The 25,903-nt window shown below is 40.1% G+C and overlaps 1 protein-coding gene across 2 annotated transcripts in view; it reads left to right on the top strand.

Moving 5' to 3' along the window:
* The first annotated feature begins 687 nt into the window (after window positions 1–687).
* The window catches only part of immt (inner membrane protein, mitochondrial (mitofilin)), a 57,301-nt gene continuing 32,085 nt past the window's right edge, over window positions 688–25,903 (top strand). Inside the window, exons 1-8 of one of the 2 annotated variants that reach the window (XM_063047056.1) lie at window positions 688–938; window positions 10,487–10,560; window positions 11,213–11,399; window positions 12,582–12,702; window positions 13,564–13,689; window positions 15,534–15,653; window positions 23,521–23,657; window positions 24,700–24,803. In XM_063047056.1, the coding sequence (XP_062903126.1) occupies window positions 900–938; window positions 10,487–10,560; window positions 11,213–11,399; window positions 12,582–12,702; window positions 13,564–13,689; window positions 15,534–15,653; window positions 23,521–23,657; window positions 24,700–24,803 (908 nt within the window). In that variant the 5' untranslated portion in view covers window positions 688–899. The remainder of the gene's footprint in view (window positions 939–10,486; window positions 10,561–11,212; window positions 11,400–12,581; window positions 12,703–13,563; window positions 13,690–15,533; window positions 15,654–23,520; window positions 23,658–24,699; window positions 24,804–25,903) is intronic. The other variant, XM_063047057.1, reaches the window with a different exon arrangement.

Below are 25,903 nucleotides of genomic sequence, written 5' to 3'. Positions count from 1 at the left end.
CCATCGTCCAAATAATTGATATACACAGCAAGAAGCAGTGGTCCCAACACAGTCCTCTGTGGAACTCCACTGGTAACCGGCAGCCAGCCAGAACAGGATCCCTTTATTCCCACTCTCTGTTTTCTGCCGATCAGCCAATACTCCACCCATGCTAGTAACTTCCCCGTAATTCCATGGGCTCCTATCTTGCTAAGCAGCCTCATGTGCGGCATCTTGTCAAAGGCCCTCTGAAAATCCAAGTACACCACATCTACTACATCTCATTTGTTTATTCTGCATGTAATTTCCTCAAAAAAATTGCAGCAGGCAGGATTCTCCTTTCAGGAAACCATGCTGGCTTTGGCCTATCTTGTCATGTGCCTACTGGTACTCCGTAATCTCATCCCAACAATCGATTCCAACTACTTCCCGACCACTTATGTCAGGCTAACAGGTCTATAGTTTCCTTTCTGCTGCATCCCACCCTTCTTAAACAGCGGAGTAACATTTGCCATTTTCCAATCGTCCGGTGCAATGCCAGAATCTATCCGTTTGCGTAGCGTTTTCTTAGCTTTGGAAACCACGCTTACATTTTAGTTTCCTATGTAGACAGGGTGGTCCCCACAGAGCAAAGCACTAACGTAGTGTTGCAGTGAAATCAATCCTTCCACCTAAGTTTGGTTGTTAGAGGTTAGGTTGAGTGGCGGCGGTGTACGCATGCGCATTTGGGCGTCGCAGCAGTGGTTGAGGGACGAGCGGACTCTGGAAGCTACAATTAAGGTTGACGCCTCAGCGCCGAGGACGGAATAAAGCCTGAGGCTTATCTTCCCACATTTTATTTTACGTTCTCTGAAAATGTTTTAATTCGGACGGTGCGGTATTTTGCTTCACGAAACAACGTACATTGCTGAGGCTGAAACATGTTGAGGGCTTCCAAGAAAGTGGCTCCGCCGTTAAAGGTAAGAGTCGGTCCGCCGGTAACCAAATGTCTGATTGCATGGAGTCATATTTATGCTGTACGTCTGTGTTTGTTGCAGGGCCTCAGGTACCCAACTAGGCCCCGCCTGCGCTCGTTTGCCCTCTGTGCAAATGAATCAGGCCGCACCGGGCTGCAGCCAGGCCGTTAATTCAATCTAACTTGGTTAGCTGGGGTAGGAGTGATGGACGTGCGTCTGCACCAATTCACTAGGGTGATCACTGATTGGAACGGGATTCCCGACCAATCAGTAACAAGAAGGGGAGGGTTCCGAGTTACAGTCTACTGGGTAAATCTATCAGGGTAGGTTGAGTGGCAACGATCGAGTGGGGCGTTTTTTGGAAATGTACGTGAAAAGGAAAGTTAATGTTTAATTAAGTCAAAATATCGAATATAGTACTCCTATACATTTCCCCGCCTAGACAAGCATGCCTAAAAAGACTTGCATTTTAAAAGATAACGCAGTTCTAGAGAGAAAACGGCGTGACCTTGTGCATCAACATGGCATCTTGGACGTTATTTTTTTCGCTTTACATCTTTCGTATAATTTTTTTGGCATTATTGAATTCTTTCAATGCGTTAATTTAGGGCTTCAAGCTGTTAAATTGAATATCAGTGTTTAAATCTCGATCCTTTGTCATCTCACATTTCAGAGTAAGGTTTTTTAGTTGCCATGAGTAATTGGAAGAGGGGTAAGAAGTGTAGGTGAGATAAGACAAATCAGCAAGTAGTAGTGTAGCAATGGCAAGTTTCGATTAAAAAAGAAAGTGAAGTTAAAGCTCACCTTTGCAAAGTAAATTCCCAAGCTCTAATAGAGTAGAAATAAATAAGAATTGTCTTTCTTTGCAACACTTTCTATTTAAAAGGCCTTGAATGAGTCTAGTGATATTACACTGGTAATTTATTTGTGATGTGTAAGATGTGTGCTTTGGGCCTATAAAATGATCTGGCAGTCTTGGGGGTGGGGAAATGTCAGGATTTTTCCACTTTTAGATCCATGACCTACCCCACACATAGCCATGCTGACTGTTCCAAATTAGGCTATGGTTTTCCAAATGTTCATAGATGTTATCCCTAAGAATCCTCTCCAGTAACTCCCTTACGACTGATGGTCTATAGATTCCAGTATTATCCCTATTTCCGTTGACTTAAAAGAACAACATTAGCTGCTCACCAGTCCTCTGGGTCTTGCCTGTGGCTAGAGAGGGCATGAAGATATTGGTCAAGGCCCCAGCATCTCATCTGTTGCTGCTCTCAATAATCTGGGCTATATCACATCAGGCCCTGGGGAACTATCCACCTTGATGCTCTTTAAGGGATAAAACTCTACTTCCTTCTTTATCTTAAAAAGCTCTAGTAAATTAGCATACTCCGTGCTGATTTGTCTGTCATTCATGTCCTTCTCCTTGGTAAATATTGATGCAGTGTACTCATCTAGGAGCTCATCAACAACCAAGCATGCTCCCTCCTTTATTCTTAATTCTTAATTTTATTCTTGAACATTTTATCTGCTTACTCTCAATGTCTTGAAATGCCCTAATTTCTTGGAATTCTCTTTAATCCTACTTGCTGAAGACTTTTAATGGCCTCTCCTCGCTTTCCCAATTCTTGAGTTCATTTCTGGCTTCCCTATAATCCTCAAGGGCTCCGTTTGATTTTGGCTTTCTAAACCTTATGTACCTTTTTACGCAGAGGGTGGTGAGTGTGTGGAATGGGCTGCCGGCAGCGGTGGTGTAGACGGAAACGATAGGGTCTTTTAAGAGACTCCTGGATAGGTACATGGAGCTTAGAAAAATAGAGGGCTATGGGTAACCCTAGGTAATTTCTAAAATAAGTTCATGTTTGGCACAGCATCGTAGGCCGAAGGACCTGTATTGTGTTATAGGTTTTCTATGTTTCAATACCTGTTTTGTGTGCTTATCCCCCTGCTCTTCTTGTTTTACACTTATGGCTATATGGCTAAGCACAGCTCCAATGCCTTATTTAAGTTTGCTGATGGCATCACTGTCATTGGCCGAATCAAAGATGGTGACGAATCAGCAAAGAGGAGGGAGATTGAAAATCTGGTTGAGTGATGCCACAGCAACCTTTTACTCAATGTCAGCCAGTCCAAGAATTTTATTATTAAGTTGGAAACCGGAGGTCCATGAGCCATTCCTCATCAGGGGATCATAGGTGGCGAGGTCAGCAACTTTAAATTCCTCGGTGTTAGCGTTTCAGAGGACCTGTCCTGGGCCCAGCACATAAGTGCAATTTTGAAGAAAGTTTCTAATTTCTTGGAAGCTTGCGAAGATTCGGCATGACATCTAAAACGTTGGTGAACTACTATAGATGCGTAGTGGAGAGTACATTGACTGACTGCATCACAGCCTGGTATGGAAATGCCAATGCCCTTGAATGGAAAATCCTGAAAAAAAGTAGTGGATACAGCATAGTCCATTGTTGTTGCAGGCAGACAGCATCCCTCAGGGACTGCCATCACCCAGGTCATGCTCTCTTCTTGCTGCTACTAATGGGAAAAGGTGCAGGAGTCTCAGGACTCTTACAACCAGGTTCAGGAACAGTTATTACCTCTCAACCATCAGGCTCTTGAACCGGAGGGGATAAGTACACTCCATTTCACTTGCCCCGTCACTGAACAATTTCCACAACCTATGGACTCACTTTCAGGGACACTTCATCTCATGTTCTTCATTACTGCTTGCTTGTTTGTTTGTTTGTTTATTTATTATTTCATTTTCCTTTTTTTTTGTATTTGTACAGTTTGTCTTTTGCACACTTTGTCTGCCCTGTTGGTGTGGTCTTTCATTGATTCTGTTATGTTATTTTGTTGAGTGTGCCTGATTCTAACTCAATTTTAGAAGATTAAATATGTATTATCACTAGAAACTAGGAGCTGGAGTAGGCCACCTGACCCTTCAAGCTTGGCTCGCCATTCAATATGTTCCAACCTTTTTTTTTGAGAGGTAGGCAAAAGTTGGGGTAATATTTCACCTGACTGGGGTGTATAAAACCAGACATTACAATCTCAAATTAAGGGGTTGGCCATTCAGGAAGCTGAGGAAAAAAACTCTTGCTCCAGTGGGGAGTGAATCTTTGCATTGTCTATACAGAAGGCTATGGTGATTCAGTCATTGAAGGTATTTAAGACTGATAGATTGTTCGATTGTAAATGAATTGAAGGTTATGAGGTCAGTGGCACCAAGGTGCAAAAAAAGTTGGCCATGATTTCATTGAGTGGTGGACCTCATGTGGGAGACTGAGTGGCCAATTCCTGTTTCTTGTGTTTGGATGTAATATTGGGATAGGTGCTCAAAAAGTCTCTCCACAATTCCTCTTTTAGTTTGTCTTATAAATGAAATCAAACTGGTGTCACTTTGATCCTAATGCATTTAAACTGCTGGCCATCAAAATCTGATTTTGGTTTGCATCCTAAGTGATGTTTGAAAAATGTATTTAAAGGTTTGGGACAGTGACTGTGCTATTGAAACCAACCATTATCAACCCCTGTTTTGAAAACTGAACATTGACCCTCAGTGTAAGTTATCACCCCATCTTTCTCTTCTCCAGTTCACTTTAGGTCTTTTCAGTTAGTTTTGTGCCAGATGAAGCTGAGACAGGCTTGTTGCATGTTCTGTGAATGTAGCCTTAATATATTGGTATTTTGATTTCTGGTAACTGCAGTCTTAGGCAATGTTTAATTAACACACAAGCATCTACTACAACCACTCCTGGATTATGCTTCCTTGATTTTAGTTTTACTCATCCATTTATTACCCAAGTATCCGTGCATGACTTCCCTTCATTTCCTCTAAACTGCTATTCCAGGGCTTCCTTTCCCTCCATAAGCATTATTTTGTATTCCATTCCTCACGTACAGGTGGCATTTTAATGACATTGAGTTAGTTTTGTTATCACTGACATATGCCGTGAAATTTGTTGTTTTGCGGAAACAGTACAGCGCAATGCATAAGAGCTACAACACAATTGCAAGAAAAAGTTTGTGAACCCTTTGCAGCCATCTGGTTTTCTGCATTAATTACTCGTAAAATGTGGTTTGATATTCATCTAACAGACAAACACAATCTACCTGAACTAATAACACACAAACAGTTGTACTTTTTGTGTCTTTACTGACCACATTGTTTAATCATTCAGAGTCCAGGCTGGAAAAAGTATGTGAACCCTTGTATTTATGAACCGGTAGACCTCCTTTAGCAGCAATAACCTCCACCAAACAGTTCTTGTAGCTGCCGATCATACTTGCACAACAACAAGGAGAAATTTTAGACTATTTCTCCATACAAAACTGTTTCAGTTCATCAATGTTTATGGGATACTTTGCATGAACAGCCCTCTTCAGGCCATGCCATAGCATCTTAATTGGGTTAAGGTCTGAACTCTGACTTGGCCATTACAAAACATGAATTTTCTTCTTTATAAACCATGCTGTTGGTGATTTACTCTTCTGCTTCAGGTCATTGTCTTGTTGCATCATCCAACTTCTATTAAGTGCGGATGATGGACTGCTACTCTGACATTCTCCTGTAAAATGTCTTGATACGATTTTGAACTCTTGTTCTGTTAATGAGTTCAAGCTGTCCAGGCCCTGAGGCACCAAATCAGGCCCAAACCATGACGCTCCTTTCCACCTTCCACCATTGGGATGAGGTTTTGGTGTTGGTGTGCAGTGTCTTTTTTCTTCCAAGCACAGTGGTGTGTAATTCTGCCAGAAAGTTCAAATTTTGTCTCATCTGTCCACAGAACATTGTCCCAGAAGCATTGTAGAACATCCAGGTCATCTTTTGCAAGCTTGAGAACATGCAGCAATGATTTTGTATGGAAAGCAGTGGTTTCCTCTGTGGTGTCCTTCCATGAACAATTTTTTTCCCAGTATTTTTCTTGTCATTGACACATGAACAGAGACATTAGCAAGTTCTGCAGATCTCTGCAGGTTTTTTACTGTTACCCTTGGGTTCTTTTTCACCGCCATCAGCATTGCACATTGTGCTCTTGATGTGATCTTTGCAGGACAAGTAGTACCAGTATTGTGTTTCCTCCATTTGTAGACAGTTTCACTTACTATGGACTGATGAACACTCAGGTCTTTAGATATGCTTTTCCAGCTTCATGCATCTCTACAATTCTTCTTCTAAGGTCCTCTGCAAGTTGTTTTGATTGAGGCACGGTGCACGTCAACAGATCTCGACTTCGTGTGCCTTCTTTATGGGGCAAGGCACCTCTACAGTCCACACCTTCAATCTTATCTCATTGATTGGAACACCTGACTCCAAATAACTTTTGTCAAAGGCATTACCCCAGACGTTCACTTCCTTCTTTGAACCTAGACTGTGATTATTTAAATGATGTACTTAATATTGACAAAAAGAAGTACAATTGTTACTAGTTTAGGCAGATTGTGTTTGTCTATTGTTGTGATTTAGATGAAGATCAGACCATGTTTTATGAGTAATTAATGCAGAAAACCAAGCAATTGCAAAGGGTTCACACATTTTTTCTTGCAACTGTAAGTTATCAAAAAAAAATTGCAGAAGACACGTAACACAGTAGTTTTCAAATATTCACGGTGGAAGGGAAGAAGCTGTGGTTCTTAAAATGTTGCGTGTGGGTCTTCAAGTTTCTGTACCTCCTCCCCAATTGTAAGAAACGAAGCAGCCATGTCCGAGATGGGGAAGGTCTTTAATGATAGATACTGTCATCTTGAGACACTGTCTCTTGATGTCCTCAATGGTGGGGAGAATTGTGGCTGTAATACAACTCTCTCCAGCGTCTTGCAATCTTGTACATTGGAGGCTCCATACAGGCTTTGATGCAATCAGTTGACATATTTTCCAGTGTACATCTAGACATTTGCAAGAGTTTAGAAGGTATTGTATAAGCATCTGCACTGACCCAGAAAATGCCCTACCCTTTCACCACCCATCTTGCTTTAACATCGAGTTTTGTTGGAGAATAAAGTTGTTTGCTTTACTAATGCCACAAACTAAGTGTTCTTGGAACACCCGCAAAATGCTGGAGGAGCTCAACAGTCCAGGCAGCTTTTATGAAAAGGAGTAAACAGTTGACATTTCAGGCTGAGACCCTTCATCAGGACTAGGGGGAGAAAAGATAAGTCAGAGTAAGAAGGTGGTGGTGGGGGGGAAGGGGAGTAGGTGATGGGTGAAACCAGGAGGCGGGGAGGGGTGAAGTAAAGATCTGGGAAGTCGATTGTTGAAAGAGATAAAGGGCTGGAGAAGGGGGAATCTGGTAGGAGAGGGTAGAAGACCATGGAAGAAAGGGAAGGGGCAGGAACATCAGAAGGAGGTGATGGACAGGTAAGGAGATAAGGTAAGAGGGGAAATGGGAATGGTGGGGGGGGCAATTACTGGAAGTTCGAGAAATCAATGGGTTACCCAGTCGGAATATAAGATGTTGCTCCTCCTAACCTGCATGGCCTTATTGTGGCAGTAGAGGAGGCCATGGACTGACATATGGGAATGGGAAGTAGAATTGAAATAAGTGGCCACAGGGAGATCTCAATTTTTCTGGTGGACAGAATGTAGATGCTCTCCCAATCTACAATGCTTTGCTTCTCTCTGATATACAGGAAGCCATGTACAGTAGATGACCCCAACAGACTCACAGTGAAGTATCGACTCACCTGGAAGGACTTCTGGGGCCCTGAGTGGTAGTGAGGGAGGAGGTGTAGTGGCAGGTGTAGCACTTGTTCCGCTTGCAAGCATAAGTACCAGGATGGAGATCAGTGGGGAGTGATGAATGGACAAAGGAGTTGCATAGGGAGTGATCCTTGTGGAAAGTGGGGGGAGAGAAAGATGTACTTGGTGATAGAATCCTGTAGAATATGGCGGAATTTATGGAGAATTATGTGCTGATTGTGAGGCTGGTGGAGTGGTAGATGAGGACAAGAGTAACCCTATCCCTGGTGGGTTGGTGGGAGGATGGGGTGAGGGTAGCATTGATGAGGAGGATGGGAAGCCCGTTTCTTTGAAGAAAGAGGATATCTCATTAGTTCTGGAATGAAAAGCCTCATCCTGAGAACAGATGTGGCAGAGACGGTGGAACTTAGGGAAGAGGGTGGTGCTTTTACAGGTGACAGGGTGGGAGGAAGTAGAGTCCAGGTAGCAGTGGCAATCAGTGGGTTTATAAAAGATATCTGTAGATGGACTGTCTCCAGTGATAGAGACCGAGAGATTGTGAAAGGGGAGGGAGGTATTGGAAATGGACCAGGTAAATTTGAGGGCAGGGTGGAAGTTGGAGACAAAGTTAATGAAGTCGATGAGTTCTGAATTGGTGCAGGAAGCAGCACCAGTGCATTTGCTGATGTAGCATAGGAAAAGTTGGGGAGTACCAGTGTAGGCTTGGAACATAGACTGTTCCACGAAGTCTAAAAATGGCAGGCATAGCTGGGACCCACCTGAATGCCCATGGTTACACCTTTGGTTTGAAGAAGGTGGGAGGAGCCGAAGGAGAGATTATTGAGAGTGAGGACTAGTTTCACCAGATGGAGGAAAGTGGCGGTGGAGGGGAACAGGTTGTGTCTGATTCGAAAGAAGCAGAGAGCTTTAAGGCCCTCCTGATCGGGGATGGACATCCATGGTGAAAATGAGATGATCAGGGCCAGGGAACTTGAAGTCATTAAAAAAGGTCCAGAGCCTATGAAGTGTCACAAATGTAGGTAGGAAGGGATTGAACCCGGGGGTGGGGGTGATAAAACACAGTCAAGGTGTGCAGATACAAGTCCTATGAGACAGGAACAACCAGAAACAATGGGTTTTCCTGGACAGGCCGGTTTGTGGATCTTGGATAGGAGGTAGAAACAGGTGGTGCAGGGTGAGGAAACTGAGGTTGGTAGCAGTGGGTGGGAGATCCCTAGAGTTAATAGGGTCAGTGATGGGTCAGGTGACAATAACCTGGTGGTTCTTAGTGGGGTCCTGTTAGGGGGTAAGTAAGAAGAGCTGTGTGACAGTTGTCACTGGGCCTTAGTAAGGTGAAGGTCAGTCCAACTATTCTTGGCATTGGTTTTATTATTGCATTAGAACCTCTTGCAATTACTATTCGAGAATCTCCAAATATTATTGGGATAACTCGGGGCTTAAAGTTCCATAAAATATCACTCTATGCTGATGACTTACTTTTATATATTTCTAATCCTCAAAAATCTATCCCTGCTGCTTTAGATTTATTAGCACAATTTAGTCTTTTTTCAGGTTATAAACTAAATCTTAGTAAGAGTGAACTTTTTCCGATTAATAAACAACTTCCCTTGTATCATAACTTTCCGTTTAAATTGATTAATAATTATTTTTCATATCTTGGGATTAAAATTGCTTGTAAACATAAAGATTTATTTAAGACTAATTTTTTACCCTTAATTGATCATATTACTCAACTTTCATCTAAATGGTTTCCACTATATTTAACTTTGGTCGTATTAATGCAGTTAAGATGTTTATTCTGCCAAAATTTTTATATATATTTCAGGCATTACCGATTTTTGTTCCAAAATCTTTTTTTGATAAAGTTGACTCTAAAATTTCTTCATTTATTTGTGAACTCTTATCCCATCATAAGGTACTTGATCACATTTGCTTCTATCAATATTTGATCTTCATTTCAAGCACATCATCTCCTTAAATTTAAATATTCCCATCCTTGTGTTTAAATACATATGTGGCCTGAACTTTGTCCTTAATATCATTGCTGTCTGTTTGTCTGTTGATATTCTGTTGCATTCCTCTCCACTTCAACCCAGTGATGTCCAAACTTTTAGATACCTAGGCATTTTTTTCCAAAGTATTCTCATTTGTACTTTTTGCCATATTTCCTTTGGAAAATGAATTTCTAACTGGAATTTTGGGGACTCCTCCTTGTAGCTTCTTTAGAACAAAGATAATTTTTTTAGGATTAAAGCACATTATTTAGATTAAAGTTGGTGTGGTCTTTCATTGATTCTATTGTTATTATGGATTTATTGAGTATGCCCACGAGAAAATAAATCTCAGAGTTGTATATGGTGACATGTATGTGCTTTGATAATTTACTTTGAACTTTTTGATCTATAACTTATCTATGGTCTGCATAACTTTCAAAAATCCACTATGAAAAAGCTATAGAAAGTTCCAATAATTTCAGATCAGTTCATTAAAATTGTGTATATTGTTTGTTACAACAAACTTTGTTCAAAAGTAATTTTGTGAGCTTGTGTGTTTTAAACAGCAATACACAAATGAAAAAAAAATGGTTACTGTTTTTAAGTGTGTTCATGTATTTTGTTCAAAAGATTGGCTTGCAAGCACATGAGTAATGGCTGAAAGTTAGAAGAGAGCAACTGAAGAACTATGTTGTTTTTGGATCCCGTGTTTTACAATTTCATAAAAATTGGACATTAGAAATAATTTTAGGTGTTGCATAACAAACCTTTATATTTCCTTCAATTTGTAGTATATTAATTTAAATTATATATTTAGGACAGATAAGTTTTAATAAAATATATTTCTCTTTCCTCTATAGAAGTGCCTTTGTGGTAAATCACAACTCCGTCCTTTGCAACAGTATCGTGGGTATCAAACTAGAAGTAATGTTGGGTGTGTATATAACATTAAGTTTATAAAAGTTGTTAAAGTATATTTCCTTTGAGTAGACTTTTTCTTCCCAAAAAAGGCATGTGCTTGATTTTAGCAAAACACTTTTGGTGTGTGTATTCTTTGTTGCAGTGTACTATTAAAAATGAGCTAAGATTGGACCCAGTCCTTTATCAAACCTGATCAGTGATAATATTTAACCCCTCCCTTGTCCTCACTTAAAGGGGAAAGCTTTTCCTCATTCCAGGTGTTCTTTTTGGACACTTCTGTTAGTTTGCATGATTTCTGTTTGTTGCAATTGGTCTGGATTCTGTTGATAAGTTTGAATTTTTCAGAATAAATGCTGGCAATATAAAAATAAGGTAATAATATTTCTTAATCACTTGAGTACTTAGCTTTGTTTTTACAATGTGTAAAATTAACCCAAATAAAATCAAATTCAATTTTATATTGAAAATTACTAAGTTGAGCAATTTAAAGTAATTTGTAAGAAAATTTTATCCTGATCCTCATGTTTAACATACAGTGGTACTTGCATTTAGTAATGGTAAACAGGGCAGAAACTGATTATCCTTAATGAATAACTATTGTAATGCTTAAAAAGCTTTGAAATTTGTAATCATCGTGTGCATTTTTTTTGTCTTCAAATATATAGTGTCTCAGTGGGCAAAATTGTTGGAGGGAGTGTCCTATTTATTGGAGGAGGCCTTGGTGGCACTTTATTATATGCAAAGTGGGATCCTAAATTTCGACAGAATGTAGAGAAAGCCGTCCCATACTCTGATAAAGTGTTTGAATTAACCCTTGGGCCTCCATCAGTTGGCATGCCTCCAAAGAAACAGGTATGCATGCATAAACCATTGACACAATCTATACTGTTAATCTGTTGTTTATTTTATTGCACTTGGGTAAAACTGTTTACATGTGACATTTCTTTTATTATTTTCTGCTGATGCTAAAACATAAAATGGCCCTGTTTTCCGTATGCACCATTACAAATGTAAAACTTTGAAAGCGGGAGTATGTACTGGGTAACAAACCTGGGAAGAATTCAGGCCATGTATTAGTTTTAACTTTTTTTTGGGGGGGAGGTGGATAAAATGCTGGAGATTCCCAGTAAATTGAGTAGTGTCTGTGGAAAGAGAAACAGATGTAATGTTTTAAGTCATAGACCCCTAGTCAAAACTACAGAACAGGTTTTCATCTAATTATATTGTAGCTTCTTTTCCTGCTTCTCAAATGGCTGCCACTGGCAATTGCTAATGATGTGTTTAGACTGTAAGACCATAAGATATACGGGTGAGACAGTAGTGGCAGTATCTGGACTTGACAAATACATACACCCACAATATTCAAACAAGAAGCTTACAATAAAAAAAAAACAGAGGAGTATTTGTGAGCTATCATGAGCTTATGACTAGCTGTAGGAGAGCTTAGTAGACTTTTGTCTCCTGACATGTGGCTCTGATCGCCTGAGATGAAAACTGAATGCTAGGAAAACGTGACAACTTTTGCGAAGAGAAGCACAGTTGCCATTCTAATCTTTGGTACCTTAATGTCTTGTTACTGTCTTTCCTCAGTAGGTTGCAATTCAACATTGTCTGAGATCTTGGATATGCAAAGTTTATTGAGAATCCTTTGAAATGTTTGTGGGCTGAAAAATATTACAGAAGTAGGTGTCAAATCCGTGACTGAACAGCACTTGGTTGACTCCTTTCCAAACATTTACTCAGTCATTTTTATGGGTTCTCACACAAAATATAGTAATATGAAGAACTGATTTTAGAAAGTTATGATAAGTAATGACTATCATTTGCAGAATTTATTGTACTGAAATAAACTTTTAGATTAGATGGTGCAGTATCATTCAAATCTTTACAAACGAATGTTTTGATTGTGATAGAATTTCTAATCAGAGAATTAATAGTCAGGAGTCAATATATGCTCAAGCATTTTTTCTATGGAGTATTTTGAAATGTGTAGGATGACAGTGGTTAATTCTACATTTAATTTTCTGTTTTAAGGATATGGCGGGACCATTGAAAATATCAACAACTGCTGAAGTGCTGAAAGATTCCAAACAGCCGAAAACCATGCGAAATAAAGATAAAGAAGCTTTACCCATTGAAGAGACTGCAGAAGAAAGTAATTTTGAATCATATAATTTAAGATTTTTGACTGTTTATTTAGTATTGTTAGAAAATATGCTATAAAACTGCATACTTAAACCTGAATATAATTTGTATTTCTCAGAAAAGACTGCAAGATGTTACGCCCTATTTTCCAGCTTATGTTAATCTCTCAGAAGACAGTTATGTATCTTTAATTTTCCCTCTCATTACCCATAATACATACTATCATTTGTTTTTAAGCAAGCACATCACACTCAGTGCCAATGGCTATTTGTCAAGATATCAAAATATTTAGCTCCTGCTTTATTTTTTTTTCTGCCCAGCCTTGAGGTGAAAGGAGTATTTTATCTAGTTTCCTGCAGTGTAGGTTTAATCCAGACAGCTTAATTTTATAATTATTGTGTAGACCCCAATCACATTTTTTTTGGGTAATCTTTCAAAAAATTAAACTGAACGTGCTTCAAGGCTTGGAGGTGAGGCAGGTGCAAAATAAATAACTGAGACTAAAGAAACAAAGTAGTCATATGCAGTGGCACATAACTAAAGAAAAAGGAAACATATTTTAAATTGCTTTTCGATCAGAATATAGAATAGTGTACTGTGGAGAAGTATATGGAAAGGGCATCTCCCCAGAAAAAGGCAAGTGAACTGAGCTCCGGATGAAAAAATATATTCTGATAACCTTCAATTTACTGTAAGCAATTTGATTTGTGCACAGAAGTCCTGAAATATGGTCTTAAATAGTTTAGTACTTAGAAATTAGTATAATGTCTTGAATCAGTCAATGTTGGCCAAAACAACTGCATTTCTCTTGAAAGATTTAATTGAAAGATGTATAATTTTCTTGTTCATCACAAACCCAAACTGTTTTCAGATTCTTCTAAAGATGCAGCTGCAATTATTTCTGCTGTTGGTGATGCCCCATCAGTACCTGCTCCTGTGGTCCAAGTTGAACCAGGTTCAGAAACTATGAGTGAGCATGAAATGGAACACAAAAATGGTAGGTAAAGTGGATTTATTTTTTTTTTAGGAAAAATAATAATTATCCCTTGGTTCCTTGAGGTTGTCATAGCCGAGGGAGGTATGCTCCCATTACCTATTAAATGCTCCCAATAGCGTGTGTCTCAAGTAGCTTTGACAACCAAGTCCGACTCCTGGCTACGTGTGGCTTTGCTACGAAGCCCGGTGGAACCACTTCTACTGACAGGACAAGGGGCAAATGTGGGTTACTGGTACCTTAAAACCAATCATTTCGGGCAGATGGAGCTTGTCAGCTGTGGTTGGCAACTCATCTAGGAGAAGGAGTACTTTGATCTCAAACCTCTTCTGCTGCCTTGCGGCTATACACACTCATGGGGAAGGCTTTGGGAGTAAATCCAGAAGAGAAGTCTGGAGCTGAAGTTCCTAAGGCAGTCCTATATTGAGTAGGGCTGGTAACTCTTGCAATGCCATTGGTTCTAAACTGTATCAATCTCTACTATTCCTTTGGATTAGTCAGCTGTGTGGGTGGTGGGGTGGGGTGGAGTCTGCTACATGGGCATACTACAATAGACAAATAGAGTATGTATATATTTGTATGAGTATGTATTTGTCTATGTATCCACATAGACAAATAGAGTGCAATATGTATGGTTGACCCCAACCAATGGAGGGCCTCATGAATAGATAGAATCTAGTATACCATCATGAGATCATATTTTGACCAGAGAGCGTTATCTTATATTGCAAGTTTAATCAAGCTTGCCCTGCCATTCAATGTGTTCTCACCTATTTTTGTGAGAGGCAGTCTTATTGAATGTGATTAGTATAAAATATAGGGAAAATCATTGAACTGAACAATACAAAAGGATTCACTGGGCATCAATGTCAGCAAGACCATGGAGCTGATTATTGACTTCAGGAGGAGGAAACCAGCGGACCATGAGCCAGTTCTCATTGGGGGATCAGAGGATGGAGACAGTCAGCAACCTTAAATTCCTCGGTGTTATCATTTCAGAGGATCTGATCTGCGCCCAGCATGAAAATCCATTTATGAAGAAAGCACGGCAATTCCTCTACCTTAGAAGTTTGCGAAGATTCAGCATGGCATCTAAAACTTTGACAAACTTGTATAGTTATGTGGAAGAAAGTATATTGACTGGTTGCATCATTGATTGGTATGGACACCAATGCCCTTGAATGGAAAATCCTACAAAAATTAGTGGATATGGCCCAGTTCATTATGGGTAAAGCTCTCCCTACCATTGAGCACATCTACACAGCATTGTCACAGGAAAGCAGCATCCATCATCAGAGACCCCCACTATCTATGTTGTGTTTTTTTTTAACTGCTGCCATCAGGAAGAAGGTACAGGGCCTCAGGACTCATGCCATCAGGTTCAGGAACAGTTATTACCCCTCAATCATCAGGCTCTTGAACCAGAGGGGATAACTTCACTTAACCTCACTTGACCCATCACTGAACTGTTCCCACAGCCTAAGGGCTCTTCATTTCATGTTCTTGATATTTATTCCTTATCTTTTTTTAAAATTTTTATTCCTTTTTGTATCTGCACAGTTTATTGTCTTTTGCACACTGGTTGTCCATCCTGTTGGTATGGTCTTTCATTGATTTTATAATGGTTATTATCCTATGGATATATTGAGTATGCCCACAAGAAAATTTATCTTAGTGTTGTATATATGTACTTTGATAATAAATTTACCTTGAACTTTGAGTTGTTTCTGGAGTGTCAAAGGATTTGTGAATATTTTAGAGTAGTTTGGTCCGGCTAATTCATTTTTGTTTGCATTGTGGGCTTTTAGTCATTAAAGTAAATGTCCTTGACATTCCTTTCTGGAAAGGTAAAAGCTGTGGTTGTGAAAATGAAGGCTTGAAGGGACAACACGTAGAAGAACGTTCACCTGAAGAGGTGGCAAAGCATCTAAAGCAGAAAGACCATGAGATGCATGCCAAAGTTGTAGGTAAATAAATCACTTCAATTTTTCAGCTAATGCCCTTGTATGTCCATCCTTATGTGATGGTAGTCTGCCAGCATTGCTCCTTAATGATTTATTTTAATCTTCACCCATCTGTGGCAGCTTGTACAGCACTAGGGTTCTATGATCTCTTGCAGATTGTTGTTAATTACTTCAAATAAAAGAAAGAAAAGCTTGTTTTATTTTGAGTATTTCAGTGTGCTTTAGAGCCGTTGAAGTGTGGCAGTTTGGGTATTGCATGTACCACAATGATCAATGTGACCTGATAATCCATCTTAAATCGTTGTATTAGTTGATATTAGTTGTCAGTATTTGAGTGTAGTTTTTCATTGATTCTATTGTATTTTCTGTTCTGTGGATGAAAATGAATCTTAAGCTAGTATATGGTGATATGTACAGTTGCAAGAAAAAGGTTGTGAACCCTTTACAATTATCTGCTTTTCTGTATTAATTACTGAAAATCCGATTTTTCACTTAAGTGTCAACAATACATAAACACAATCTGCCTAAACTAATAACATACGAACAGTTGTACTACATGTAGACTGGGTGAACCAAATTGGTAAAGGTGCTGAGGAAGAGGATTTCTTGGAATGTATGCGGGATGGTTTTTTGAACCAACATGTCGAGGAACCGACTAGAGAGCAGGCTATTCTGGACTGGGTTTTGAGCAATGAGGAAGGGTTAATTAGCGATCTTGTCGTGAGAGGCCCCTTGGGTAAGAGTGACCATAATATGGTGGAATTCTTCATTAACATGGAGAGTGACGTAGTTAATTCAGAAACAAAGATTCTGAACTTAAAGAGGGGTAACTTTGAAGGTATGAGACGTGAATTAGCTAAGATAGACTGGCAAATGACACTTCAAGGATTGACGGTGGATATGCAATGGCAGGCATTTAAAGGTTGCATGGATGAACTATAACAATTGTTCATCCCAGTTTGGCAAAAGAATAAATCAAGGAAGGTAGTGCACCCGTGGCTGACAAGAGAAATTAGGGATAGTATCAATTCCAAAGAAGTAGCATACAAATTAGCCAGAGAAAGTGGCTCACCTGAGGACTGGGAGAAATTCAGAGTTCAGCAGAGGAGGACAAAGGGCTTAATTAGGAAGGGGAAAAAAGATTATGAGAGAAAACTGGCAGAGAACATAAAAACAGACTGTAAAAGCTTTTATAGATATGTAAAAAGGAAAAGACTGATAAAGACAAATGTAGGTCCCCTGCAAACAGAAACAGGTGAATTGATTATGGGGAGCAAGGACATGGCAGACCAATTGAATAATTACTTTGGTTCTGTCTTCACTAAGGAGGACATAAATAATCTTCCAGAAATAGTAAGGGACAGAGGGTCCAGTGAGATGGAGGAACTGAGCGAAATACATGTTAGTAGGGAAGTGGTGTTAGGTAAATTGAAGGGATTGAAGGCAGATAAATCCCCAGGGCCAGATGGTCTGCATCCCAGAGTGCTTAAGGAAGTGGCCCAAGAAATAGTGGATGCATTAGTGATAATTTTTCAAAACTCGTTAGATTCTGGACTAGTTCCTGAGGATTGGAGGGTGGCTAATGTAACCCCACTTTTTAAAAAAGGAGGGAGAGAGAAACCGGGGAATTATAGACCGGTTAGCCTAACGTCGGTGGTGGGGAAACTGCTGGAGTCAGTTATCAAGGATGTGATAACAGCACATTTGGAAAGCGGTGAAATGATCGGACAAAGTCAGCATGGATTTGTGAAAGGAAAATCATGTCTGACGAATCTCATAGAATTTTTTGAGGATGTAACTAGTAGAGTGGATAGGGGAGAACCAGTGGATGTGGTATATTTGGATTTTCAAAAGGCTTTTGACAAGGTCCCACACAGGAGATTAGTGTGCAAACTTAAAGCACACGGTATTGGGGGTAAGGTATTGGTGTGGGTGGAGAATTGGTTAGCAGACAGGAAGCAAAGAGTGGGAATAAACGGGACCTTTTCAGAATGGCAGGCGGTGACTAGTGGGGTACCGCAAGGCTCAGTGCTGGGACCCCAGTTGTTTACAATATATATTAATGACTTGGATGAGGGAATTAAATGCAGCATCTCCAAGTTTGCGGATGACACGAAGCTGGGTGGCAGTGTTAGCAGTGAGGAGGATGCTAAGAGGATGCAGGGTGACTTGGATAGGTTGGGTGAGTGGGCAAATTCATGGCAGATGCAATTTAATGTGGGTAAATGTGAAGTTATCCACTTTGGTGGCAAAAATAGGAAAATAGATTATTATCTGAATGGTGGCCGATTAGGAAAAGGGGAGGTGCAACGAGACCTGGGTGTCATTATACACCAGTCATTGAAAGTGGGCATGCAGGTACAGCAGGCGGTGAAAAAGGCGAACGGTATGCTGGCATTTATAGCGAGTGGATTCGAGTACAGGAGCAGGGAGGTACTACTGCAGTTGTACAAGGCCTTGGTGAGACCACACCTGGAGTATTGTGTGCAGTTTTGGTCCCCTAATCTGAGGAAAGACATCTTTGCCATAGAGGGAGTACAAAGAAGGTTCACCAGATTGATTCCTGGGATGGCAGGTCTTTCATATGAAGAAAGACTGGATGAACTGGGCTTGTACTCGTTGGAATTTAGAAGATTGAGGGGGGATCTGATTGAAACGTATAAGATCCTAAAGGGATTGGACAGGCTAGATGCGGGAAGATTGTTCCCGATGTTGGGGAGGTCTAGAACGAGGGGTCACAGTTTGAGGATAGAGGGGAAGCCTTTTAGGACCGAGGTTAGGAAAAACTTCACACAGAGAGTGGTGAATCTGTGGAATTCTCTGCCACAGCAAACTGTTGAGGCCAGTTCATTAGCTATGTTTAAAAGGAAGTTAGATATGGCCCTTGTGGCTACAGGGGTCAGGGGGTATGGAGGGAAGGCTGGGTTCTGAGTTGGATGATCAGCCATGATCATAATAAATGGCGGTGCAGGCTCGAAGGGCCGAATGGCCTACTCCTGCACCTATTTTCTATGTTTCTATGTTTCTCGTCAATACTGAGTACACTATTTAAACAATCTTAGTCTAGGTATAAAAAAAAAGAGTGTGAATCTCTAGAGTAATGCCTTCTACAAAATCTATTTGGAGTCAGGTGAAATGAGATTGGAGTTGTAGGTTGTAGAAGTGTTCTGCACTATGTATGTTTAAAAAAAAGAAGACACACCAAGTCAGGTTACTGACAGATCTTGCCCTTCTCAAGAAAGATCTGTTTATGTGCACCCTACCTCGATCACATCAACTTTTGGAGGATCTTAAGAGAAGAATTGTGGAGATCTATGAAGCTGGAAAAGGCTACAAAAGCATTTCTAAAGATCTGAGTGTTCATTAGTCCATGGTAAGAGAAATTGTCTACAAATGGAGGACGTTCAGTACTGTTGCTGTTCTCCTGATTAGACGTTCTACAAAGATCACACCAAGAACACAACGTGCAATGCTGAAGGAGGTGAAAAAAAATCCCAAGAACCTGCAAAAATCTCGAGAACTTGCTAAGGTCCCTGGTCATATGATGACTATAAGAAAAACACTGAATAAAGATGGAATTCATGTAAGGACACTACGGAGGAAACTACTGTTCTCCCAAAAAAAAAACATTGTTGCACATTTCACATTTGCAAAAGACCAGCTGAACTGAAAAGACCAACTCAACTGAACTTTTCGGGAGAAATATGTTTGGAGGAAAAAGGGCTCTGCACATCAACACCAAAATCTCCTCCCAACTGTGAAGCATGGTGGAAGGAGCATCATGGTTTGGGGCTGCTTTGCTGCCTCAGGGTCTCGACAGCTTGCACTCGTTGAGGGAACAACAAATTCAAAATGGAATCAAGACAATTTACAGAAGAATGTCTGTCACCTGAGGCTTAATAGAAGTTGAGTGATGCATCAAGACAGTGATCTGAGACAGAAGAGTAAATCACCAACAGAAAATGGTTTAAAAAGAAGAAAATTCATGATTTGGAATGGCCAAGTCAGAGTCCAGACCTTAATCCAATTGAGATGCTGTGGCATGACCTGAAGAGGCCTGTTCATTTGAGGTATCCCAGAAATATTGAGGAACTAAAACAGTTTTGTATGGAGGAATGGTCTAAAATTCCTCCTCGTCACTATGGAAGTCTGTTCAGCAGCTACAGGAAATGTTTGGAGGTTATTGCTGCTAAAGGAGGTTCTACCTTTTATGAAATACAAGGGTTCATGTCGTTTTTCCAGCTTGGATTGTGAATGATTAAACAATGTGTTCAATAAACACATGAAAAGTAAAATTGTTTTTGTGTTATTAGTTTAGGCAGATTGTGTTCATTTATTAGATGATCAGACCACATTTTATGAGTAAGTAATGCAGAAAAGCAGGTAATTGCAAAGGGTTCACAAACTTTTTATTGCAACTGTACATACTTTGTTAATAAATTTGCTTTGAACTTTGATATTGGACAGAACACAGAGGAACTGCTTTGTCATACTTTGAAATTACACCACGTAGTTCTGTCTTTTGTTTGTAACTTCCAGCCTTGAGGGCAGAGTTTGGTGTAATGCCAGCACTTTTAAAATTATTACTACAGGTTGCAAATTTGTTGTTCATCTCTTTTATTACGCAAGGGGATTGGGAAAATTAGGGTGGTATCGGATTGCAAGAGGGAGTTTGTTGTGCTCGAGCTTGCTAGGGGAAAGGCTAACTTAGATTAGATGTTGTATAATAACCCAGATCTTATAAGGAAGATTAATGTAAAGGAACCTTTAGGAGGCAGTGATCATAATATGATTGAATTCATACTGCAATTTGAGAGGGAGAAGCATAAGTCATGTGTATCAGTATTGCAATGGAACAAAGGGAATTACGGAGGTACGAGAGAAGAGCTTGCCTAGGTGGATTGGAGGAGGATACTGGTGGGGATGACAGTAGAGTAGAGATGGCTGAAGTTTCTCGGAATAGGTCATAAGATGCAGGATAGATAAGTCGCAAAGGAGTTGTTGTTTTCAAATGGCAGGAGTAGGCAACCGTGGCTGACAAGGGATTTTAAGGACTGCATAAAAACCAAGGAAAGGGCATATAAAGTGGCAAAAGTGAGAGTGAAGTTGGATAATTGGGAAGCTTTTAACATCCAAAAAAAGGCAACTTAAAAAAAAACTATAAGAAGAGAAAAGTTGAAATATGAGGGCAAACTAGCCAATCATATAAAGCAGGATACTAAAAGATTTTTCAGTTATATAATGGGTAAAAGGGAGGTGAGAGTTGATATTGGTCCACTGGAAAATGATGCTGTTGAGGTAGTAATGGGAGACAAAGATGGCAGATGAACTTAATAGGTACTTTGCATCAATTTTCACTGTGGAAGACACTAGCAGTGTGCCAGAGGTCCGTGAGTGTCAGGGAACAGGAGTGAGTGCCGTTGCTATTACAGAGGAAAAAGTGCTAGGAAAACTGAAAGGTCTTAAGCTGGAAAAGTCACCTGAACCAGATGGACTACATCCCAGAGTCCCAAGAAGGGTTGCTGAAGAGATAACGGATGCATTGGACATGATCTTTCAAGAATCACTTGATTCTGGCATGGTCCCGGAGGACTGTAAGATTGCAAATATCACTCCACTCTTCAAGCAGGGATGAAGGCAAAAGAAAGGAATACTTTCATTGTACTCTTTGCCCATCCTCTGGGCTTACCCTCTTCCCCTTTCTTTCTCCCTAGGCCTCCCGTCCCATGATCCTCTCCCTTCTCCGGCCTCATATCCCTTCTGCCAATCTACTTTCTAGCTCTTAGCTCCATCCCTCCCCGTTCTGTCTTCTCCTATCATTTCGGATCTCCCCCTCCCCCTCCCACTTTCAAATCTCTTACCATCTCTTCTTTCAGTTAGTCCTGACGAAGTGTCTCTGCCTGAAACGCCGACTGTACCTCTTATACTTTATTATTGCCAAACAATTGATACTAGAGCGTACAATCATCACAGCGATATTTGATTCTGTGCTTTGTGCTCCCTGGAGTACAAATCAATAGTAAATATTAAGAATTTAAATTATAAATCATAAATAGATTGATAAATAGATAAATATAGCATCTTCCTATAGATGCTGCCTGGCCTGCTACGTTCCACCAGCATTTTGTATGTGTTTGTTAAAGGAAATTATAAGCCGGTTAGCCGAACCTCAGTGGTTGGGAAACTGTTTTAGTCTACTATTCAGGATGAAGTTTCGGGCTACTTGGAGACTGATGATAAAATAAGTCAAAGTCAGCTTGATTTCTGTAAAGGGAAATCTTGCCTGATAGATCTGTTAAGAGTTCTTCGAGTAAATAACAAGCAGGGAGAAGGAAGAAGAGGTAGTGGATGTCATTTATTTGGATTTTCAGAAGGCATTTGATAAGGTGCCCTCCCATGAGGCTGCTTAACGAGATAAAATCGTATGGAGTTACTGGAAAGATACTGGCTGACAGGCAGGAGGTAGTGAGTGGGGAAAAAAGGGGCCTTTTCTGGTTGGCTGCCAATGACTAATGGTGTTCCTCAGGGGTCAGTATTGGGACCGCTACTTTTCACAATGTTTGTCAGTGTTTTGGGTAACAGAGTTACGGCTTTGTGGCAAAGTTTGCAGATGAAAAGAAGATGGGTGGAGTGGGGTCGTGCTGAGGAAGCAATGTGATTGTAGCAGGACTTCGACAAATTGGAAGAATAGGCAAAAAAAAAAGTGGCAGATGGAATACAGTGTTGGGACACGTGATAATGCATTTTGGTAAAAGAAACAGTAGTGTGGACTATTATCTAAACGGGGAGAAGGTTCAGACATCAAAGGTGCAGAGATACTTGGGAGTCCTCATGGAAAACTCCCAGAAGGTTTATTTACAGGTTGAGTCTGTGGTAAAGAAGGCAAATGTAATGTTGGCATTTATTTCCAGGGAAATAGAATATAAAAGCAAGGATATAATGTTGAAGCTTTAGAAGACACAAGTCAGGCCGCACTTGGAGTATTGTTAACAGTTTTGGTCCCGTATCTCAGAAGGGATGTGTTGTCATTGGAGAGAGTTCAGAGGAGGTTCATGAGGATGATTCTGGCAATGGAGGGGTTAACATATGAGGAGCGTTTGGCAGCTTTGGGCATGTACTTACTGGAATTTAGAAGAATGCAGGGGGATCTCATTGAAACCTACCGAATGTTGAAAGGCCCAGATAGGGTGGATGTGGGGGTATCCGGAACTAGAGGGCACAGCCTCAAAATTGAAGGGCGACCTTTTAGAATAGGTAAGGAGGAATTTTTTTTGGCCAGAGAGTAGTAAATGTGGAATACTCTGCCATAGACTGTGGTGGAGTCCAAGTCTGTGGGTATATTTAAAGCAGAAGTTGGTAGTTTCCTGATAGGTCAGGGCATCAAAGGATATGGCGAGAAGGCAGGTGTATGGGGTTGAGTGGCATCTAGGGTCAGCCATGATGGAATGGTGGAGCAGACTCGATGGGTTGAATGGCCTAGTTCTTCTCCCATATCTTATGATTGTATTCCAGCTTTGCAATAATGACAAATTATCAAATTTATGGTTGTTTACAATTCATTTGGTACTAGAATAAAATTTGAAATATAGAAGTGTTCTTCATTTATGTTATAGAGTGTTCAAAATTTTATCTGCAATCTTGGGAAGCTGAAGTTGGTGTTTCCCTCCTGGATGTATTTTGGCAGTATTGCAAATAGTCTATCAAATGTTTAGTTCACAAATTGCCACCTGATGTTTTGTTGTGCCCATACAGCTTCACTAAATGCCCAATATTGCTGACTTTCTAGGGATAATGTTTTTTTTTGAAGAATATGAAATGTAAAACTGTTGTAAATGTTCACCAAAATATACGGTACATTATTTCTATGTAGCAATAACTTCAACTTTGGAGGACGCTCTTGGCAAAAGTGCTCAACTGACACTCCAGGCAATTGAAGCTCAGGATTCAGCAGTTAAAGCCATTACCTCTCATGCTAAGAGACTGAAGGAAGCCATGGATGATTCTGAGGTAAAAACCTAATGTGGGAAGAAACCCAAATTAATTAATTATTAGCAAATTCTTTTAATGACTCCTTTCCCTCATGACACTCTTTGAACCACACATTCCATTTTAATCCATTCAAATCCATGCCAGTTTGCAAGAACCTCCAGTAATAACTCTTAAGTTGTGACCCTGCATTAGTGTGTTGTAATTTATTTTAGTTGTTACAGTCTTTTGCTAGAACTGTATTCCTAGTTCAGCCTATGTTCTTGGTTACTGTGTGTGCCACGGTACCAGAGTCCCCTTATGAGTTCATCTCCATTCCTCTGGATATGTTCTTTTTACTTTGGTACAGCACAGGAAATTGGATATGGATGCAGAGAACCCTCTCCCTCATTGTTTTTGACATTTTCAATAACTTCTGGTTCAAACAGTTGATAAGTATATTGCCCTCTACATCCAGAAGAAAGCTGCTTTATTTTTAAACTGTTCCTCACCTTTCGTCCAAATGTAAAAAGCAGATCAAGCTCAGGGCATACAGTTGTGTAGAACACTGAGTTCTGACATTTCCTGATGATGAAACTTATTTGAAAACAATAAGTAAAATGGAACGTATACACTTTTGTCCAAAATCTCTAGGATAACCTTTTTAAACTAAGTGACATCTGCGTTCTTGATGAATTTCTTCTGCATTTGTTCATCCAAGGACCAGCAATGAACAATTTGTATTCATTAATGTCAGCAACAGACTAATATCTGCTGCTATGTTATATCCTAGGTGTTTTGGATTAAAATCATTTGTCAATTGGTTCCATTTTCTTTCCAATTTCAAATATAAAGATATTTTCTTCAATGTCTTTCATATCCTGGGTGTTCCTGTGCACTTTTTACCCATTGTGTTAAGTATTGAAAGGAGTGTTGTTGCAAATAAATTTATATAGCATAGTTCCATAAGATGGATTCAGTTCATTTGTTTGGCCAAGAAACCAAGGGTAATTTTCTATTCCAGATTTACCATATTATTGTGCAGTAATTTCCATTTTATCGAGATTAAATTCTTCCTTGCTAGCATTCTGCAGACCGAAAGTCAGAACAATGGCGAGCTTTGGAAGATGCACTAAGCACTCGTAACAAGGTTGTAGACAGAGCAGCTGAAGCACTGGCAAAGGCCAGGTAAGTGTCCTGACTTGTTTGTTCTTAATATTCACATGGTTAAGATCTATCCTTGCATCAAGGACAGAGTACTTTGGTGATAACTCTTTGCATGCACTGGAATGCCCTCAAATAGGTTCTTCCCTTTTTTTTGCAACCGTCGAGCTAGAAACCATTCTTAGCATAGATTGGAATGCAAAGAAGAAAGACAGAAGCAAAACTGGGAAGGGGAAGGAACTAAGGTACCCACCCTCCATGCTCTCAAACCAGGGCATGAACATTGAGGGTGAAGCTTGTACTGTTTATATCCATCTACTGCCAGAAGTCAGCAGCCGGTGGTGTATTGACATCAGCACCAGCCTTGGTGGTGAATAGTCCTGAGTTTGAATCCAGCATCAGTCACTTTGGTTCCATCTGCACAATATCAAGAAAGTTTGAGACTATTGAATACTAGACAACGGGGTGACCCGTTGGGGCACCTTTTGAGAGAAGGGTAGTGTAGTCTGATGTGACCAGAATGAACATTAAATTTTCCTGAATGCTGTTGCTATCTCTTTGATTTGGAAATTAAAGAAGAAAAACTCAGCTTATTAAAGAAGAAAAACGCATAGCAAGACAAATATGTGAGCAGAATGAACATTAAGTATCCACGAAGTAAATTTGAAGGAATCAGGTCTGGAAATAAATGTCCGGTGTAGTGATGGATTTGGCCTTGAATAATCACCGAAGGATTCCATCGATCCCTAGTTGGAATGACTTCTTTGGCACCAAAGGATGTCATTTGGAAGAGGCAATTGTATTGTCTGATGTTCTTCCTGAACTCATTTGCAATAGGTTCATCATTGCTGTACAAATTGAGGAGTTCATTAGGTAGAGGCTGCAAATTGCCTATCCTGACCTTTCCCTTCATACAGCAGAAATGTGCGGTTTCTCCAGTGAGTAGGAAGGCACGACAGTGAGGGCATACTCTCGTCGTCGAACCAACATCAACAGAAATGCTCTTTCTCTGCCGAGGTATTGTTGTTGAAAGCGGCCATTGTCGTTTTCAACAACAAAAACAACAGGAATTCTGCAGATGCTGGAAATTCAAGCAACACACATCAAAGTTGCTGGTGAACGCA

The sequence above is a fragment of the Mobula hypostoma genome, chromosome 4 (genome assembly GCF_963921235.1).
Source record: "Mobula hypostoma chromosome 4, sMobHyp1.1, whole genome shotgun sequence".
In the NCBI taxonomy this organism is placed as follows: domain Eukaryota; kingdom Metazoa; phylum Chordata; class Chondrichthyes; order Myliobatiformes; family Myliobatidae; genus Mobula; species Mobula hypostoma.
Note: the sequence above shows the minus strand (reverse complement) of the source record. Positions and strands in the feature narration are given on the sequence as shown.